Source organism: Triplophysa dalaica, chromosome 1, assembly GCF_015846415.1.
Source record: "Triplophysa dalaica isolate WHDGS20190420 chromosome 1, ASM1584641v1, whole genome shotgun sequence".
In the NCBI taxonomy this organism is placed as follows: Eukaryota; Metazoa; Chordata; class Actinopteri; order Cypriniformes; family Nemacheilidae; genus Triplophysa; species Triplophysa dalaica.
Window position 1 is genome coordinate 10,437,666 of NC_079542.1, and position 17,523 is coordinate 10,455,188.

Consider the following 17,523-nt stretch of genomic DNA (forward strand, 5'->3'; position numbering starts at 1 on the left):
GAGATAAAAAGCAGTGTAAACTTTCAGTTCAGTACTGAGACCACACACGAAAAACATTGATCCACTGAGGTAAGAGTTTCTTTCATCTGATGGTGTCATATGATGACTAGAGCTCAATGTCTTTATGTTTCATGCCCAAAGGCCACTGCTCAATATTCTGTTTTATTCTGATGTTTTCTAGCGTTTCAGTCTTCTGTTTAAAGAAAAAAGTGTGAAAAGAATTGCAGATGTTCAGTCAGTGTTCTATGCAGGTCTTTCTGAACGAGGACTGTCACGTGACAAACATATATCACCTCTGATTCGCTAGCTAACAGATAGCTCAATATGCTTTTACATGGTACTTTATAAATGGTACTTTGGTGTCATTCGCTGCTCGAGATGTCATGTTTTCGAATCACTGATCTATATAAATGACTGGATTGCTTATGACGTCATTACACTGAAGCTACAGTGCCGCCATGTTGGTATGCCCAAACATTCTATTAAATTCATTAGGAGTTGTCGCTTATTAATGATAAAACACTAACTTACCAGTCTCTGTTTCTATTTCCAAAGTCTCACAGTACATTCTTACAACCCAAATGTCTTAAGCATGCAAATGGTTAATTCTTTGAAGTTAGATATAGAGTGAGTTACGTTCATTTTCATTACAGTAGTGGACAATATCAGATCAGCAGACTATCAAGACACCTCAACATATGACAAATGTGCTAAATACAGAAAAATACAGGCTGTATATGTTCTTTATGTCATGAAGCTTTATTTCTAAACATTTACACATGTTACAACAGTGTGGAATACACACTGACCTTCTATACATTGATTTCTATACGACGCTATTCTGCTCAAAATAAACTTGAACATTGGAAAAAACATCAGAATTTATTTTAAAACACTGAAAACTAGTCGCGCAATCAATAAGCTGAATAACTGGTTATTTTAAATCGTCTTTTTCACTTTAAGTCAATGGCGCTCTCAATCAGTTCGGCATCCCAAGATGGTGGCACTATCGCTTCTGGTTATATATATATATAGATCAGTGGTTCGAACTCATCTATGCTTTTCAAACGTCCAAGAACTCTGACGCATCTTGTTGCGGCAGTCAGATTTAATTCATTGTTGCGCTCTAAAATGCATTAACTCACAAAACAATGCAAATTGCGTGTGGACGCATTATCTCATACTTGAGGAGGCCAAGCAAATTAAAAATAGACAAATTTCAAGCTGCCACAATGTTGAAATCGAAAGCGATGCAGAGGTGGGAAGAAAAGCGGAAGGACAGATAGACGGGAATGGTTTGTAACAACCAACCTGGAGTTATTAAAAGGATTTATGATCTTAAAGGGGTGATTTAACGCTATTTCATGCATATTGACTTCGTTAAAATGTTTAACGTGCTAGCTTCTCATGCTTAACATTGTCAACTTGTCCAAAAAACAGTTGGGTGTATTACATTGAATTTCTGTGCTCGATACACCCCCAAGGTTTGTGTAGTTTTATGAAAGTTTGTTTAACATGAAAAATCATTACGTAACTACTTTTCTTAGTCCCTCATTGTGTAATTCTCCCGGAAAAGCACGCCAACTCATAGAGTTCAACAAATAGAAAGGCACTGCGTCAAGTTTGGGTGCACTGTGGGTCTGGAGCTGTAACTCGTTACACTTGCAATAGTGAGAGAAGTTGAGGTGTGTTTGTTTGTTCACGGCATTTCAGGGATGGATGTTATATAAACAGAGGATATAACGCTGGATTTGGAGATAGTTGGAAACTGATAGTTGGAACGGTCCCAGCGCTAAAGCACATTTGCTCTTATCAACGTCATTATTAGGGTACGCCTGTAAGTAATGATCAGAGTTAAATATTTGTTGGCCCTAACCTTAAACCAAAATCTTATAAAATACATTATTAAAAATTGTTTTCAGCCTGTTTCTTTTCCTTCAAAAGAATAACTTAAGTAACTGCTGCAGAAATCTGTCGACCAATCAAAACACAGTAGAAAGAGACTGGACCTTGCCCCCTGTCGCGTTTGCAGTTAGGATGGTAGTCAAAACCATTTCAGTTTATCTTCCTTCATCCTTCCGGTTTTCTTCCCACCTTTGCCTCGCTTTCGATTTCAACATTGCAACAATCCAAAGAACTCACGAGTTACCGCCATTTTAGTTCCTACATGCGTTTTCATGTGTAGGCTCAAAAAGGGCTTTTTTAAAGTATCTGCACTTGTTTTTTTTTATTCAAAGGGACATATTAATTTATTAAGGGTTTTATTATAATAGTATTTAAATTACTTTTTTTACACGTAAAGCATTGGTGTCTCCGATTGAGCTTAGACAAAGTACAGAATTTCATTATCAAAACAACGGTTAAAGCAACAGTTTATAGTTTTTTCGGACTAAAAATAATGTCTCTAAAATTATTTCAGTGGTAGAACAACTCTTAACTGGACGAATTCTACTCCTGCTGCTTCCTGAGCAGCCTCATAGCGGCTACAACCACACTCTGTAAGTTCTGAATTCGAGTCGGTACACACAGCCCAGACCATCCTCGGGCTGCGGAAGAGTGCAAAATGGTTTACAAACGACGTTTCAGCATTGGCCAGTTCCATCAGCTTTGTAAACAAATTCAGGTTTACTGCGCGGCCCACGGGGTAGCTTATACAGCGACATTATTTACGACACTGGTAACAGACAATCGCACTTAACAACCATATAGGGGAGCCGTCAGCAAAAGTTCTATAATGTGGCATTTTAACATTTCATGCAAATGATGTATAATACTTTCCGCTTATTTAATACAGTTGATATTGTGTAATGTATCTAATGTTTTCAAATTCTGTTTCAGAGTTAATAGTTCAGTAGTCACTGCATATACTTTAGGCATTTCCTCACTGTTACTGATATAAAGTAGAAGTACTCTATAAGTAAAACTTGTGTTTGAGCATGAGTAAACCCCATGTGTGATGCATTCTGAGCAAGTCATTTGGCAGGGAGAGAATGATGAATGAATGACCTGTGCATACCTTGGACTGCAGCACATCACTTCACAGCTCAGCTCTATAAACTATGATATTTACAGACACCATACAGCTACACACCAGCATACACTGTACGAACACTGTGAGTCACAAAAAGACAAACACCTTAAAGTGTTAAAGAGTTCTTTGACCGCAGTAAATCTCTGTTACCTCTGAAGAAGGGCATGGTTAACACCGCCTCCGATCCCCTCGTTTCCCCCCGTCTGCCCTGTCCTGTAGACCTCCGTCTCCTCCAACGCATCACCATAGTGAACCGATGCTAACTGTATGCCAACGTTCTCTCTTAAATTGTCTGTTCTGTTTAAACGACAAGTTGGTTTTCCGTTGTTGACGGCATGACACTCTGAACACCACACGCACACCGAATACAGGAGTTCACAGTGAATCAGGAGGAAAAGATGCAGCTGCATCCACTGCTTTTCACATTTATCTCTCGCTGTCTCTGTTCTGTGTCTTTCGATCCTTACTGCAGCAAATTCTGCGCCGTCAGCCTCAAATAACAAACACACACAAACAAGCCAACACTTTGAGACATAAGGAAACAGCACACTCACACCATATTGCACACCTGCTGTTATTACATCATCTATACGGCCCAAATAAAGAAGCATTTCATTGCTGCTTGTAAGTCCAGACATGTAACAAGACATTAAAAAAACAGTATTTTTTATAATAAAACACTGTGCTGTCAATGGTCACAAGCTCTTTTCAATAATCTTTTATTGGTGAATATTTGCAAAACCCAGACAAACATGAAGGGAGACCAATAATAATGTTTTGTCATGAAAATTTGAAATACATGACTTCAGTCCAACAGTGAAAATAAATGAACATACCTTATAAGCTTCCCATGGTATGAGTATTGCGTCAACAACGTACGGTTGTGGGTTCGAGCCCAGGGGATTGCACAAACCTATGTATAAATGTATAGGGTAATGCAATGTAAGTCGCTTTGGATAAAACGTCTGCCAAATGAGTAACTGGAAATATTTGCCCAAAGTCCATCAGGTATTAGCATCCAAATACAAACAGACATTTCCAAGCAGTGAACAAATCCTATATCCTTCCATTAGTTTTAAAAAGAGGTGCGAAAATAAAAAGTGCCATTATCACGCGTTCACTGCCATATAATACGCTGCCAGTAAAACCACAATTTGTACTCTTGACGGTATTTAGGAAAGAGCCGCAAAACTTTCCCTCCAAATCCAGAGCAGAAGTGACACCATGAGTGATGTGATTTGCCCCTGCTCACTATTTTGAGTGTTTTTGTTTTTAGGTCAGAAGTCCTTTAAAGACTGGGAATGACCAGTGTCCAGTGGAACAAATTTACAAGAAGCATGCAGGACCCACCAGAGTAACATGTGTTGTTTCTTGCAGAATAATAACCACTACGCAACAAAATAGGTCTTAACGTGTCCCCAAAGAATAAGCAGGCTCAGCTGCCTGCTACCGTCATACTGTGATGAATAATAATTTAAAGATGTTCCTTGAAATGTTCAAGATGTGTGTGATCAAAGTGCAAGCGTGCCGGTGTGTGAGTGTATGTGTGAAGTGGGCGGAGCTCGAAGCCTATGGTGCTGCATAGCGCAGGGGTGTGTTCACACATACGGTCCTCATTATGGCACCAAAATTAAAACTCAGCGTGAGTCTCAGAGCTGGTACTGTCTGTTCTCTTATTGCACACTGACACCTCTCTCCTCAAGAAGTCGCAGAGTGATGAACCTGCCAATTCAGTGTTTAGCTATTTGGAAAAATTCCCAAGAAGATATTTTTTGGCAGATAAACTAGAAATGTACATTTACGCAAACAGTTATGTGCTTTTAATAAGTTAAATCAGATTTTTTTCACTTTGATAAACTGGGTTTGCCTTTATTATGTGTCTTTCGCTCTTCCATCATATACTCCTCTCCTCTCAACATCTGGAAATCATTTCTCACCTCTGCCAGACTCGGGTCATTTGTTGATCTTGACTAGAAGCCACGAGGAGCCAACTAATATCTATTCTTTCACTGCAAATTGTTTACTGATAAACGCAGTGAAGTACAACAGTACCAAGTGTAGATGCAAACAAACTTGATTAAGTTCATTAGAGATTGTAACATTTCGAGCACTGCTCTGTTTATTCATTCTCATTATGTAAAGGTTGTGAGTGGAGGGTCAGCTGAAGTCCATACAATATAAACAGAGGGATTTTGTTTTCGTAGGCCGTCTGGTGTTCAGACCATGAGCAGAGAATGAGGCGTAGACTAAGTGCACAACATGTAAACCAGCATTGTTTTGAAATTTCTTGCCATGTTCCCCATGCCATCATAGTAATGACAGTCGACATGTGATATGCCATGGGAAAAATCACAGAGTGACAGTGTTATTTCCCTCTTGAGGTAACGTAAGGTCACTTTAGTTAAAGGTAATGCTTTGTACCCGTTAAAGAAAATCTGTTGTCGGGTTGCCATGGTAACAGGTATATAATAGTTTCTCCCTGTTTATGGATGGTTTTTAACATTATTTGGATGTTACTAATAACCTTGGGCCAATGTGCATCCCAAGCCAATGTTTGATAAAGAAACGTGTTTGTAAAGGCTACACTGAGCATCTTGAATGTGTATGCCTTTTAGTTTAAGAGAAACGTATCTCAAGTATGATGCTACGGTACACTGTTTCTAAAGCTCAAACAAACACTTGACTGGTCTTATTCAGAGATATGGTTGTGTGTGTGTGTGTGTGTGTGTTTGAAAGGGCCCAGAGGAAATAGCTCTTCTCTTTCTTTCGATAGGAATCTAAAAGGAGAACGGAGAGTAAACACATAACAGGATTCACCATGGGTCTAAGCTCTTGACATTTTCCAGCCTGCTTTCGAAACAACGTATTAATATGGAGCCTAAAAGAGTAAAAGCACATCTGATCCTTTGTAAGCATTTTATATGTACTGTAAAAAACACTGTCACAACAAAACAGGCAGTGCCTGAAATAGCTTATTATGTGAGCAAAGTATGCCATCAGTATGTCATAATTACTTTCATGTACCACAAAAGAATTACTAAAATAAAAATGTCAAAGCTGTACATTTGTATACCATGTCAGTGAATGGTGACCAATGTCATCAAGCAAATCTTTATGAACACATTTAATGATTTACAATTATACACAAACTATGTTTTCAAAAGACTTGCTCACTATTATCTTGGATGGTCTTGGATGGCCTATGTTACCCTTTTTTGACAGGCCTTGGTCCCTATTCACTCTCATTGTATAGTTCTTGTATTTTTATTTTGGGTGAACTATCCCTTTAAGCCATATTGTATAGTCAAACCAAAAATATTCAGACACCGGATATCATATTTTATATTTTTTCTCTATTGGGTGCAGGACACTGTATTCAATTTGTGTAAGTGAGGATAGCAAAATAAGTACTGGGGCATATTATACACAAAAATACTTTATACAGTAGACTGCCAGTAAAATGTATAAAAAATTGGGACCAAATTATTCAGACACTTTGAACGGACCATGTTTTGCTTAAGTGTTTTTTATTGATTTGCTAATGCAACCTTTTTACACCACAGACTGAACGAAAGTAATTGGTTGCCTTAAATTGGTATTATCAAATTCAATACCTATTTAAATTTAACAGCTGATTCAACCTTATCCATACCTTTCTATCAAAGTTCTATCTAACATTATCAATATGAATTTGTTCTGACATAGTTTAACTCTGAGTTCTTGTCATATTTTATTACCGTTTTTTAAACTATAGCGAAACGAATATATTGTGATACTGTCAGAAATGTTAAAGTTGTCTGAACAAATGTTAGTTTGACTGTATCTGTTTTAGTAATGTTTAAATGTTTCTGGAGGCCAAAACAGCATGTCGACCTCTGCTACATTACAACACTGTTGTGTCATAGTAAGGGCTGAAAACACTGCAGTGTGTTACTCTCACACACGCTCTGGTCTCGTCTTAAAGCCAAACGCTTTTTTGCCAAGAGTTGCACAACTGCCTAGAGATGGGACGCCAGCACAGGAAAGGCGAGCACTGCGTTACATATGTTCAACATAAAAACAGACACAATGTCTCTTACGGCACAACCCTGGCTCTTGTGACTTGCAGTTTGTGCTAATCCTGAGTGTCTTTTAAATTGTATTTCTGCGGGCATCTGCCAGACAGACACGGATTGTTTTGGAGCTTGTCTTAGCCACGGGACATCTCTAGTGCAAAACGCTATTATTCAGTGAGCACCTGAGCTCTTTTTTTTTTTTAGATGGCAGCCCAACATACAGTTGAAAGAAAAGGTATGTGAACCCTTTGGGCTTACTTGGATTTCTTCATAAATTGGTCATAAAATGTGTTCTGATCTTCATCTAAGTCACAACAATAGAGAAACACAGTCTGCTTAAACTAATACCGCAGAAACATTATAGGTTTTCATGTTTTTATTGAACACAACATGTAAACATTCATAGTGCAGGGTGGAAAAAGTATGTGAACCTTTGGGTTTAATAACTGGTTGACCCTCCTTTGGCAGCAATAACCTCAACCAAACGTTTCCAATAGTTGCGGATCAGACCTGCACAACGGTCAGGAGAAATTTTGGACCATTCCTCTTTACAAAAGTGTTTCAGTTCAGCAATATTCTTGGGATGTCTGGTGTGAATCGCTCTCTTGAGGTCATGCCACAGCATCTCAATCGGGTTGAGGTCAGGACTCTGACTGGGCCACTCCAGAAGGCGTATTTTCTTCTGTTGAAGCCATTCTGTTGTTGATTTACTTCTATGCTTTGGGTCGTTGTCCTGTTGCATCGTCCATCCTCTGTTAAGCTTCAGTTGGCGGACAGATGGTCTTAAGTTTTCCTGCAAAATGTCTTGATATACTTTGGAATTCATTTTTCCATCGATGACAGTAATCCGTCCAGGGCCTGAGGCAGCAAAGCAGCCCCAAACCATGATGCCCCCTCCACCATATTTCACAGTTGGGATGAGGTTTTGATGTTGGTGTGCTGTGCCTTTTGTTCTCCACACATAGCGTTGTGTGTTCTTTCCAAACAACTAAATTTTGGTTTCATCTGTCCACAGAATGTTTTGCCAGTAGTGCTGTGGAACATCCAGGTGCTCTTTTGCAAACTTCAAACGTGCTGCAATGTTTTTTTTGGACAGCAGTGACTTCCTCCGTGGTGTCTCCTCCATGAAGTCCATTCTTGTTTAATGTTTTCCTTATTGTAGATTTGTCAACAAAAATGTTAGCATGTGCCAGAGATTTCTGTAAGTGTTTAGCTGACTCTCTAGGATTCTTCTTCACCTCATTGAGCATTCTGCGCTGTGCTCTTGCAGTCATCTTTACAGGACAACCACACCCAGGGAGTGTAGCAACAGTGCTGAACTTTCTCCATTTGTAGACAATCTGTCTTACCGTGGACACATGGACATCCAGGCTTTTAGATATACTTTTGTAGCCCTTTCCATTTTTATGTAAGTCAACAATTCTTGATCGTAGGTCTTCTGAGAGCTCTTTTGTGCGAGGCATGGTTCACATCAGACAACGCTTCTTCAGAACAGCAAACTCAAAACTGGTGTGTGTTTTTATTGGACAGGCCAGCTTTAATCAACACATCCAATCTCATCACATTGATTGGACCCCAGGTTGGCTCCTGGCTCCAATTAGCTCTTGGAGAACTCATTAGCCTAGGGTTTCACATACTTTTTCCACCCTGCACTATGAATGTTTACATGTTGTGTTCAATAAAAACATGAAAACGTATAATGTTTGTGCGGTATTAGTTTAACCAGACTGTGTTTCTCTATTGTTGCGACTTAGATGAAGATCAGAACACATTTTATGACCAATTTATGTAGAAATCCAAGTAAGCCCAAAGGGTTCACATGCTTTTTCTTTCAACTGTACATAGCATACTGTATTTGGGACATCAAGTTAAAAAAGAGAAAAAAGAGAATTCTTGGAGGTGGAAGCGCTTTGCACATTTTGCTTTACAGATAAACTGATTATTTTGATTACTGTTGTTTTATCTCTTAAAAAAAGTTGAAAATATTGTCTTGTGCTGTGTCATATAAAACTGTCATACTGAATAGCATCCTTGGGTTAAGTCATTTAAACCAACCAGTTTTTCTCTATAGACTCAAGAACCCAAGCAAGGAATGTAAGTGTGCCGATTGAAATGACTGAAAAGTTGGTCTTAGTTAGGGGACTTTGGCGAGCAGCCAAGACAGGCAGACGTAAATGGATTCTTCTGCATTACACCTGAATTTATCACAAACGTAACTTATTCCCCTGTCCTTGAACAGCCCACTGTCTCAGTTTTTCATTCATTTTCTCTGATCCGCCATCTTATTCGTCCATCTATCCTCTATTGCTCTCTCGCAGACTCTTATTAAAATTCCATTTAATCTTGCAGACTATAAAGGTGCTGAAAAAAGTAAAGCCAGAGCATTCTACGCCTCTTAAAGTCTAAAAGAGCTGTTTTCTCTATATAAATCAAAGATTAATCTGTGCACCAGATTTACACTTTAGACATGACCACCTGCAGTTTTGTAAAAGTCAGCAAGAAAGACAAATCTCAAATTTGAGAACTTTATATTGGGTTATTGGTAGTGCTTGGCAAAGTTGATCAACTTGCAGAGGTGCTTAACACTGCCAAGAGAGGAGAATCAGATGCCTTTGTGTTGGTGTCGCAAATGCAGATGGAAGAATTTACTCGACCCTTCTGTCTTCAACACACACACACATACCTAACATGGTCTTGTGACTGACTCTGAATTTCACATGAACGACTGAGGAATGAGAAGGAAACCACTGGACTTAATGTACCACTGAATCAATTGTCACTGTGTGCAATGGTAAAACTGACTTAGGATCAGGGAAACTTAAAACATGCCTCTAGTCTGCTCCTTCGCCTTATGGCCCCATCAAATGGTTCCCAGAGGGTCCTGACCTCAGTCCCTACACTTAAAAGAAGAAGAGTTCCCAGACCACTGCTTACAGTGATCTACATGGTTTAACTTCAACATGTCTAAGCATGGAGGAAACTCAAGCTGCAAGCTTATAGAGATTGCAATATTAAACAAATACAGTATCACTGATATTTTCATGAATTTGAGGGATAATCTCAGTGTTTCTGCTGTGGTCTGCCACTGTAAAATGATATGGTTTGAGGTAAAGAATGACTCCAGCTCACTGCCAAATGTCCCGGGCTTAGGGTTAAGCTAAACAATACACGAGACGAGAGGCTCTCTCTGATATAACAAAGGAAATGGTCAGAGGAAATATTCTGCACATCTTCAGATGGTGAAAGTTGGCAGGGTTTATTCCGCTTCAGAACACAGAGCAGTGTAGGAGGTGTCAGAGGGAGTAGATGCCAAATGCAAATGAGAACGAATCAAGAACAACAGATAAAGATGTTAAAGTAAAACACAAGGCTAGTGTGAATTTGTTGACAAAAAAACAGGCTTTGTGGAAAGCGTTTGTTTATCCCGAAATGAAATTGTTGATTATTATCCTAATACTTAACCGTCACATGATGCTCATCGACACTGGTTTCTCTTCTTCAACACTCATCTTTTGTTTGTGCAATACTTTTGTGGGAGGAACATCTTTCTCTTTCCAAATGTAGCCTGGATACACGAGTGTTAATAATAGTAGTAACAAACAGCCCATGTCAGTGCAAATGATGCAGATATCAGAGATATTATTCATGTAAAAATGTAACAATGGTATTCGAAACACACTGGGTACAACAGTTATTGTTTGCAACACAACTGAAGAATTAAACTTGGTAACAGAGTTGAGAACGACGAAAAAAAACTCTATGCTTCTCACAATATTTTAGGGAGATCCCATGAATTGAAACAATAACAGTTGTAAATGAGGTATTTTCCAGAAACCACAGTGACATCAATCTTTAAAATAAAAGTGCTTCACTATATGCCACAGAAGAAGCGTTTTTGTTCTTTGGTTCTTATATGGTTATCGCCGTGAAGAACCCTTTAAGCACCATTATTTTTAAGAGTGATGTCACATGTTTGCAAGGATGATCGTTACTTTGTGACTTTTGTAGATTGAAACATACTCATGTGGTAAACATATCAAAAAAAGGGTGTCAGAACGTCGTCTATAAATTTCTACATATTACAAGAAAGACCCAAATGAGAAAAAGCATTTTTCAGTACAGAAGCACGCGCATCCAGATATTAAAAATCGGTTAAGCTGTCAAAGAGTGAAAGTTGACTTTTGCTGACATTAACGTGTTGTTTTATGCAGGCTTCATTAAGTCTTATTGAACTTGGCCGCATGTACGCAAACAACTAATAAAACATATATCAGTAAAGAATGCGCTAACTGACTAAAAGTTAAGCTCGAGCTCCTACTTTTCACCGGAGGTTTGGTGCCCAGCGCTGAGATGTGTTTCTGCAGACTGATAAGTTTATTCTCCAGAGCTCCGGAGCGATAGCAGATGGAGGCGAGCTCTCCCTCCAGCTCCTCCAGGATGCTCACCGACTGACGAGATAAATCCGACAGCTGCCGGAGCACCGCGCACAGAGTCAAGCCGCACACATCCACCAGATCCGTGAAGATCGCACCGCGGCTCTTACACACATCTGTGGGGACAACAGTCCTCTTGCAAAAAGGCATCCTTATGTTTGATTTGGCGCCAGTTGTCTTCAAGTTGCGTTAAAAGTAGGTATTTTCCGAACGATGAAGTATGTTGGAGACTCTTGCTCGGGATTGCGCGTACACCGGAGGCATTTTGTGTATTGTAATCGAGTGTCCGCTGTGAGGTGCTCTGCTCAGTTCATACTCTATCACTCGAAACTCTCATGAACTGCGCCTGAGAGACCTCACCCACTCCTGCAACAGAGAGTCTGTCCAAAATGAGCTACATCTTTCGTGAAAACCGAGCCATGAGATCATAAACCAACCTATTCCCGTTTTAAAAGGGACTTCTGGTTGTATCAGAATGCGTTAGTAACGCAAATGGCGTGGGTTCGATCCCAGGGAACACACAAACTGATCAAATGTATATTTTGTTAGTAATGCATTGAAAGTTGCTTTGAATAAAAGTGATAAAAATGAAACTAAGAAGAACAAATCAAACAGCTGCACTTGGACCGCACAAGACAAACATTACAGCTTTGCAAAAACACTTAAATTCAACTAAAGAAAAAAAGCGGTTTCTCTCAGTTGTCACATATTGTAACCTCTGCATGTGCCCCTCCCAGAACACACATCTGGCGTGTGTATGCACCCCCACCCTGAACCAGAACTTGGCTCACATAGATGTTTTGTTCATCCAGTTTTTCCACACATGCAGCACTGCAATGGATTGAAAGGCAAAAAGATGAGAAGAGAGTATTGAAAAGCGAGTCAGCCGTGTATCGTTATCTTATCAAGCATGTTTTTGTTCATAGTGTCATATGAAACCTTATCTGATACAGGGGAATTGATTGGAAACATCTGGGACTTGTTTCCGTTCACTGTATGACTGTCTTCATTGTTCCTGGTTCCCCACCCCAGTCCACATGGCCCAAGTGCATGACAGGAACCACTCCTGGTGGACCTTTTCTTCATGTCAATCCACCCCCCAATTTATTTTTGTAAAAGGACTATTTTTCTTTTCATGTCTCTCAACTGTGGCAGCTTGATTTTGAGGAAGCGAGGTGGTCTGGCAAGACTCAGATTTCATTTTCGTAAAATTGCATTTTATGAGGCAGGTACACGTCACAGCCATGATCCCTCTATAACTCTTTTATAAGGAATTATTAAGTTATGAAGGACCAGACACAAGGTGATAGTTTAACAAACACTACTACAAAATCTGACCTGATATTAGATCAGGTTATATAAGAGATATCTGTCATTTAAATGCGCGATAAGTAAAAAGCACCAGGACTAAATGTGGTTAGGGAGTCAGACATCCTTTCCTCAATAGCGAAATGTTCAAACTCAAGGACACACGTCTGTGTGTTTTAGTTTGTATTGAGTTTTGGCAGACAGCCCCTGCAATGTGTGTTGAGGTGAGCCGTGCTGAGCCACTGTAGACCAGCAGGCCAAAGGCTGCAGGAGAAACAGGCTGAAACTCAGCAGGACCCATATGGCCTAGTGGAAATGAACTTCAGCTATAGCACAAGAAAACACGCACACAGGTGCGGCTCCAACCTATCATATCCTATCCTAACATACCATTTCATAACTGTTTGCGTACATTCGTACATTTATCCTAAGCGACTTATAGTGCATCAAGGCAATACATTTTTTAGCAGTTTGTGTTCTCTGGGAATCAAAGCCACAATACTTTTTGAACAGCTAACATATTTCATAACTGTTTGTGTACATTTGTGCGTTTATCCAAACCGACTTATAGTGCATCAAGGCTATACATTTTTTAGCAGTATGTGTTCCCCGGGAATCAAATCCACAATACTTTTTGCACAGCTAACATGTTCTGCCACAGTTACATAACACTTGTTTAAAGTGTTTGTGAGCAACAGTCTTGGGGCACCATTGACTACTTTAAAAGGAAACAAAACTACTATGGTAGTCAATGGTGCCCCAGAACCATTTGGTTTCTCAAAAGCTTCAAAATATCTTCTGCATTCAACAGAACACGGAAATTTATACAGATGTTAAATTTGAGGGTGAATAAATGACAGAATCTTTATTTTTGGGTGAACTATCCCTTTAAAGGTCCATTGTGTAATTTTTAACTGCATCTAGCTGTGAGGTTATGACCAATGGCTCAATCTACCACTTAATGTTACAGACTGACACAATATTTGCTATTTTAAGAGACTAAATTACAATAGACAGACGTAAAAAGCTAACTCTGCTACAAACAGACTACCTACACCGTGGTTGCTCAATATCAACGTTACTCAACGAGCCTCAGACACCCTTTTCAAACTTTATTAAAAATGCATTCCCTGGTGAGTAATTACTTTGCAAGTGAATTCCTAATAATGATTTTAGAGATTTCTGGCCTTTTTGCATTGTTTGTGAGAGTTACATGACATCTTAAAGGTACAATAAAGGTTTAAAAAAATCAAAGCGGGTTATAACTGTTTTTGTGTCGGATTAAAACGTGTAAATATTTAGAGGTTTTGTTAACCACAGACCTTATCTCAACCAAAAACACATTCAAAACACTTTGGGTGCATTTCACACTTCACATTTACACAATGGACCTATAATTTCATATCTAAAAACCCACTCACCTAAACTTCCATACCTTGACAATTCTATAAATAGAGTACAGCTAATGTTGAATGAAAACTACCTTGGTAACACGTTTAAAGAAATCATGATGATCAGAAGAAAAATATTTGCAATAATTTCTGTTTATACTAAAATATAATATTAAAACTTTCAAATAATTTTAAAAGGTTCAAGACAATTTTATAATTTCAAAGTAGCATCTACAACATTCAAGGCAGCTTGAAAACCAAATCCTGTGGCCAAACACCAAAAAGCATTTGCCAAAAAACACATGACTCAAGTGATGTTGTAAATAAGTTTTTTTTTATTTGAAATCAAGATGTGTGCTAAATCTGTTGACTTAGCTGCTGCTCTGTTTGGCAGCCAGTCTCTTGTCTCTCTCCTCAGCAATGGTCAGGCGGATACCCTTTCCACGAGGAATAGACACCCATGGCTTGTTGCCCTGATGAGAGAGCCATGCATTTATAAGTTATCAACTGTCGATAATGCAAATTAAGAGACTTGCACATTTACGCAAATAAAAATATAATGCCACTAGCCTTTACACTACTGGTGTCTTTTGCAACATAAGTGATGAGTACCCCATTTTTAAAAACATGTTCCAAAAATCACAACACATCTTTAAAAAGTACACAAATTAAAAAATATTTTAAGGGTTAAAATAGGTGTAAACCAGCACTAAACACTGCATTACTCCATGCAAAAACAGTACAGCGTTTTTAAATAAATCACTGATTTAGTAAGTTTGTAAGTCCAGTTTGATAAAAGATTTAGATTTTAGAAGCACAGCAAACTTATAGATGGATCTAATCGGATAAAGATTTTTATAACCTACTTTAGGCATCACAGCAAAACTATCTTTTGTATGATCTCAACCCACCTTGCCAATGACAAAAATGTTGGAGAGCCTGGTGGCAAAGCTGTTGCCAGTACTGTCCTTAACGTGCACCACATCGAAGGAGCCGGGATGCTTCTCTCTATTGGTGATCACGCCAATACGCCCCAAGTTAGCACCTCCGGTCACCATGCACATGTTACCTATTTACACAGAGGAAAGGATACTTTGTCAGGTGATGTTAACAAGAAACAAAAATAGCAGATGAGACTAGAGGCTTTCAGTTTACTTACCAGTTTCAAACTTGATGTAATCTGTTATTTTGCCAGTGTCCAGGTCAATACGGACAGTGTCGTTGACCTTGATCAGAGGATCAGGATAACGAATGGTGCGGGCATCATGGGTTACCAGATGTGGGATTCCCTTTGTGCCAATGAGTATTTTCCTCACCTTGCACAACTTATACTAAAATCATACAAAAACAAGCATTTACTTGCCAATCTTAGCCCGAGCGAGTACAAAAATGTAATTCTGAAAGATAGTCCTGCAATCTCACCTTGGCCTCCTCGTTTGTGATGCGATGAATTGCGAAGCGTCCCTTGACATCATAGATCAGTCTGAAGTTTTCTGCGGTCTTCTCAATGCTGATCACATCTGAAGAAAACTATTACTTTAATACATGACCATCACATTCTGGGACCAACATATGTTTAATAACACGTTCCTCACATCACCTGAGTTTGACAAATCACAGCAGATCTACACCCTGCTGGCACTTGCTAAGGAAATATGGATGCAGTGGAAACACTGTGCAAAAGTGTTATAACAACACAAAGGGATTAAGTCACTCAATGTGATGTTTGTTGTTCAGCCATCTGGCAAGATATACTTCACACACTTTGCACGCCAAAACAGTGACCAGAAAGGTTTTCCTTTATAATTCAATTCAAGTCAATAATACTTGCTGGAGCCTAATTCACAGACCTGGTTTAATCCCATTTTAATGAATCACAAACATTAGATTGTGGATGCAATAAGCATTGAACTTCTATCAGAATTAGACAAATGCTGCCAAACCGATGCATTACAGTTTCAAATGCAAATTCAGATTACAACAAAAATTGCATAGACCTACTGGATTTCACATCCTGTAACACGACATCTAGCCAGATCTGAAATGTTCAATTCAAGATTGAACGGTGAAGAAGCATAGTTAACTGCTTCCGATTCCCATCAGTTTTATGCACAGGATTATATTAGAAATGTTGCAATTAACTGATATTACTGCCTTAAATCAATCCCGCATACATAGGATTTGAAATAAACTAAAAGTACTAGTCTTTTGTTCAGGTTTCAGCGGCCCCCATGACTGTCATTATCGTGGGTTCTCGAAAAGACAAAAAGTTGTGCAAAGAGACTGATATAAATGCACAAAAAAAAAATCAAGAACTCACCCATGAACCCAGTTGGGTAGGTGATATCAGTGCGGACCTTGCCATCGATCTTGATGAACCTCTGCATGCAGATCTTCTTGACCTCATCTCCAGTCAGAGCGTACTTGAGACGGTTCCTCAAAAAGATGATGAGGGGCAGGCACTCCCTCAGCTTGTGGGGACCGGTGGATGGACGAGGAGCCTAAATAGAGTCGATATGCAAAAGACTTAAGCTTTCCAGAGTCGTATTGAACCCACAACAGAGGAATTGTTGACATTTGTTTAGAAGAGCGAGACTCACGAAAACTCCAGTGAGCTTGTCCAGCATCCAATGTTTAGGAGCTGCGACGCGCTTCAGGTGCTTCTTCGGTCCACGGGCCTGCACGAGACGAGAGTCAGTTTAGTCAAGATATTTCATTACGGTAAACAAGTTAGCATACACATGTTAGGATATAGCCTGGTGGCTAAGATCTTACTCGGGCAGGCAAGGCCTTTAGCACCCGTACCACTAGCTAATAAATCATGCGCGATATTGGTACAAAGTAACATACGAACGACATTTTAATTGATGAACTAGACATAAGAGTCACTGAATAGAGTTAAATATCTCCACAAATAAAGAGCTAGTACACTTTACAGCTAGCAGGAGAGAGTGACTGTGGCTAGTGTTTTCTATGCATATTTTTACCAGTACATCGACTCATTTTCACAAACATATGTAGAGCACTCGTCTTATATGGGGTAAAAGACAACAATTTGGAAGAGATATCCAAATATTACTTCGCTGAACCCTTGATGATTGTGGATTATTTCGGGAGGGAATCGTCAATGTTACACACTCACCATGTTGGAGTCTGCGGAAAAGGACCACTCACTTCCTGTCAGAGAAAGATAAACTAAACTACCGGTGGCAAAGAGGCACAATCCAACTTTCGTACATCAACAGTTTGAGCGTCTGCCATCTATCGGTAAGGTTGAAAAGTGTACGTGTACGCACGTTCATTTA

General features: G+C 39.3%; 2 protein-coding genes across 2 annotated transcripts in view; both read right to left on the minus strand.

The window, feature by feature from the left end:
* The window catches only part of nhsl2 (NHS-like 2), a 56,548-nt gene extending 44,708 nt beyond the window's left edge, over positions 1-11,840 (minus strand). The window contains 1 exon segment of the mRNA XM_056747687.1: positions 11,405-11,840. Coding sequence (XP_056603665.1) covers positions 11,405-11,669 — 265 coding nt within the window. The 5' untranslated portion in view covers positions 11,670-11,840.
* A 2,693-nt stretch (positions 11,841-14,533) lies between these two features.
* On the minus strand, positions 14,534-17,408 carry rps4x (ribosomal protein S4 X-linked). Its single transcript, XM_056747739.1, has 7 exons — positions 17,361-17,408; positions 16,819-16,896; positions 16,539-16,719; positions 15,641-15,738; positions 15,378-15,549; positions 15,130-15,287; positions 14,534-14,691 (listed from the first exon to the last, which is right to left on the minus strand). Exons 1-7 carry the CDS (start codon positions 17,361-17,363, stop codon positions 14,590-14,592), a joined length of 792 nt encoding a protein of 263 aa, XP_056603717.1. The 5' UTR covers positions 17,364-17,408; the 3' UTR covers positions 14,534-14,589.
* Between the last annotated feature and the right edge of the window lie 115 nt (positions 17,409-17,523).